Genomic DNA, 4,100 nt, shown 5'->3' on the forward strand with positions numbered 1-4,100 from the left:
TCCATAAGAAGTGCACAAAATAGAAACATGTACTCATTTGAGCTCCCCACTGTATATCTGGATTATTAAGTCATTAATATAGACAATATGGATATCTAATGATAGAAATTTCAAAGACCTTTGTAATGACGTTTATAAAACCATAGTAAAACAATGGGTCAAAATCGGAAAAAATATTTTTAACCCGATTTTTTTTTCACCAAAAGTTTTTTTCGCTAAATATTAAAAAAAAAATTAAAAAAACCAAAAAAAATTCTTAAAATTAAAAATTTTTTTTTTTCTAAAATTTAAAAAATTAAAAAAAAAATTTCACAAAAAATTAAAAAAATGCAGAAAAAAAATAAATTTTGTTTACCTAAAAATATTAAAAATTTTTATTTTGGAGTATAATTTGGTGAAGGGTATATAAGATTCGGCACAGCCGAATATAGCTCTCTTACTTGTTTTTTTGTATTGATTTGTTAGATTTTACTACATAGATGACAACTATATAGGTAACTGAGAGCCAAAAACCTAAGTCTGTTGTCAAACACCCAATTTATGGGAATGTATTGCATGTATTTTGCTATTGTATCACCCGTATGTGTGAAGAGAGAGTAATGTTTTCCATTTGTATTTCTCTCTCCTTCCATTCTATGCGTTTATTCTATGCTTTATGCATTAAACACATTCAAGACAACAGGCTACACGAACACAAATTCTGCTGGATGCAGTTGTAGTCGTGTGTCAACTACTGAATTATTTTAAAGACGACAGCTACAATGTAAACAGCTGATTTATAATTCAGTGGTTGCACTTTAATAAAAAAATAACCGTACAAAATTCCAAAGTAATTTAGATTGAAAAAATTATTTTGAATAAAAATATGTATATATGGTTATAATTATTTATGTACCTGTTATTAATTTATTTCAATATGTTAATCAGAAACTTCTCTTAATTAAGTGAAAAAAAATGTTTTTTTAAGCACCAATTAGAAATTGAAATGACAGATTGAAGTTGGTAGCCTGCTCTCTTGAATGTGTTTAATGCATTACTACTTACTACTTACAAATTACAAACGATAAAAGAAATCTATTTAAATTTTAAAATAAAATAATTTGCTATTTTACTCAGTATAGGGTATTAAATGGACATTCTTGACTATAATTTCTTACTTGTTTAAAATTAAGTACATACTACAGTTTTAATTTAAAAATTGCTTATCATTCTGGCTTTATCTCGCTTTCAAGCACTTAGCATACATAAATAGTTTTTACCTTGTTCTAAAATAAATACACAATGATAGACCTCTCATTGTGCTCACAAATAGTTTAAAATCACAACTTGTTCAGTTTCAAATAAACGCTCAAGGCGTGCAGTAATACAAAAATGAGGCCACTAATGGGAACTATTTACGATGCTAACGAAAAAATATGGCACGGACCGAAAAGGAAGGATTTGTATAACTCTGAGCTAACAGTGGGTGAAGTAGCATTGGAGCAGTTAAGACAAAATCCCCAAAAGATAATACAGATCATGGACTCAACCGGAGAGACATTAACAGCTAAACAATTAATGGATTATGCCCTGACATTGGCTAGAAATTTAATGAGTCTTAATGTAAAGCCTAAAGATGTTATTGGTCTTTATGCCCAAAATACCACACATGTGTCTACCGTAATGTTGGCCTCATTTCTATGCGGCACTCCGGTAAATGCTTTATTTCCAGGATTTGATTTGGGTAAGTTTAATTAATAAATTAATTAATTGTTTAATAACAATTTCCAATTTTTTGTTTGATTTCAGAAAATGTTTCCCTGATTTACAGCAACACTAGACCTAAAATAATATTTTGTGATGTTGAAAACTATGAAAATATCCGTGAAGCAAATAAGAATTTAAATCTAAATGCTTTGATTTATTTAATGAATGGAGAAATTGCTGGTGTAAAGAATGTTAAAGATTTGTTGGAGTGTGATCAACAATTAAGTAATGAGGAATTGCATGGCTTTAGGTTGCCCTGTTTGGATATGAAAGGAGAAGATGTTGCTGTCATATTGTGTTCGTCGGGTACAACTGGCACTCCCAAGGGGGTAATGAACTCACATTATGCTCTGATTAATAAGGATATTTAGTAAATGGAATTTTTAAGTGGAATAGTTTAAGTAGTTTTCGACTTATTCGAATATTTTTTTTATTTTCAGTCCAAATACAACTGCCGATTCTGTGGTATTCAATTTCAGTACCATGTACTGGGCTTCAGGGCTTATAACTCTATTATCGTCTTTATTCCATTGCATAACTCGCATTATCACCGATAAACCATTTACACCCGAATACTTTCTGTATTTAGTGGAACATTATAAGATCACGCACACCCTGTGTTCTGGCTCTCAAATGGCTGAATTAGTGTTGAATGCTGAGGCTAGCGCCATAAGAAAATCTCTTAAATCCATTGATACTTTGATGTGTGGTGGTTCAAAGATACCGGAAATCGTACAAAATAAAATGATCGACATACTGTCAGATAACACTAAACGTCCGGGATTTGCGGTGGGCTATGGTATGTCGGAGTTGTGTGGCTGTTTGTCTTTAAATGGCGGCCATCCTTTTGAGTTTCGTAAGCTGACAGAGGGTAAATTGGCTGCAAATGATAAAGTTCGCATTGTAGACAAGCAGGGCATAGCTTTGGGTCCCAATGAAAAAGGTGAACTATTAGTGAGTTCTCCCTATAAATTTATCGGCTATTACAACAATCCAGAAGCTACAGCAAAGGCTTTAATTGGCAATTGGCTGCATTCTGGTGATATTGGTTATTTTGATGACGATGGCTTTTTGCATTTGTGTGGTCGTGATAAGGATGTCTTCAAATCTTATAATTTCCAAATATATCCCCAGTTAATTGAAGAAAATATATTGAAAATACGAGGTGTAGCAGAGGTTTGTGTTGTGGGCATACCCGATTTGGTGGCATCCAATTTGACGGCGTGTGCTGTTGTTCGTATGCAAAATAAATATGGTTCGGATCTAACGGTGGATACTATCGATCAGTATATTAAAGACAATATGGCGAATGTATATCATTTAAAGGGTGGTGTGTTTTTTGTGGACTCTCTTCCCAAAACAGGTTCGGGTAAGGTGCAAAGAAATCGTGTATTAGATTTAATAAATAAATCTTGAAATGTTGTTGTATGTTTAAGTATGTATTTTTATTAAATAAATTAACTTTAGTAAATACTAATTAACTATTTTCCATGTTTTTAGTTTAGTTATTTGTTAAAAGTGATAAAATACAAATTTGAAGAAACTTTTTGTTAACCGTTTTCAAATAAAAATTGTGCAACTGGCTATCATTTTAAATATTGTCAAGGAACAAATAGAGGATTGCTAAACTAATATGTTCACTATCGAAAAATGAATTAAATTTCTTTGGTTCAAAAATTTTTAGAGACCTGAAATTTTTAAAAACCAAAAAAATCATTTGTGCTCAAAGCATAGAGAAAACGCATAGAGCAGAAACTAGAAAAATATTACTCAAAATATTCACAAGTACGAGTGTTGTTTTTGTTTTCACATAGTTTTTTTTTAACTTATACATTCTCAACACTTAGGTTTTTGACAACTGAGTTAGGTCTTTGACAGGAATGTTTGCGATCTATGTGGATTTGTTTATGGCTCAAATGCATAGAGGAATATTAATGAGTCAGAAAATACAAAGAGGGGCATTATGGTACTTTTTACATTTAATGGGACTTTATATAAAACAAAATCAGGCTCATATGATCCTAAAATAATTGGGAATGGAATGTGGAATTAATGATAGTTTTATTGTACTTTAATAACGCAGTACAAAAAAGGCTTGACTAACCACTATATAGATTTGATGCATCATGGTTACCTAAGTACAAAAATAGTAAAATTTTTCAATTCTATGAATAGATTTTTTTTTTAAATTTTTTTTCTAAAGTTGTGATTTTTTTTTTAGATGTTTCTCCACATGATAACTCAAAAAAGGTTAGTCCGATATTATTGAAGTAAACTTAGAAAAGTTAAAATTTACATAACCTTTAATCAGTTTATATACTGCGTTTTAATCGGCTCATTAATTTCCGAGTTAT

General features: G+C 30.8%; 1 protein-coding gene across 1 annotated transcript; it reads left to right on the forward strand.

Annotated features, from left to right (window-relative positions):
* The first annotated feature begins 1,350 nt into the window (after nt 1-1,350).
* Nucleotides 1,351-3,221, forward strand: LOC135960740 (uncharacterized). The gene is made up of 3 exons (XM_065512108.1): nt 1,351-1,723; nt 1,789-2,116; nt 2,187-3,221. Exons 1-3 carry the CDS (start codon nt 1,372-1,374, stop codon nt 3,160-3,162), a joined length of 1,656 nt encoding a protein of 551 aa, XP_065368180.1. The 5' UTR covers nt 1,351-1,371; the 3' UTR covers nt 3,163-3,221.
* The last annotated feature ends 879 nt before the right edge of the window (nt 3,222-4,100 follow it).

The sequence above is a fragment of the Calliphora vicina genome, chromosome 5 (assembly GCF_958450345.1).
Source record: "Calliphora vicina chromosome 5, idCalVici1.1, whole genome shotgun sequence".
In the NCBI taxonomy this organism is placed as follows: domain Eukaryota; kingdom Metazoa; phylum Arthropoda; class Insecta; order Diptera; family Calliphoridae; genus Calliphora; species Calliphora vicina.

Bases quoted from the DNA above. Each gene is read 5' to 3' on its own strand.
- LOC135960740 (XM_065512108.1), top strand. From the start codon at position 1,372: ATGAGGCCACTAATGGGAACTATTTACGATGCTAACGAAAAAATATGG. The intron at 1,724-1,788 runs GTAAGTTTAATT...GTTTGATTTCAG, and splicing joins ATTTCCAGGATTTGATTTGG to AAAATGTTTCCCTGATTTAC. The intron at 2,117-2,186 runs GTAAATGGAATT...TTTTATTTTCAG, and splicing joins CTGATTAATAAGGATATTTA to TCCAAATACAACTGCCGATT.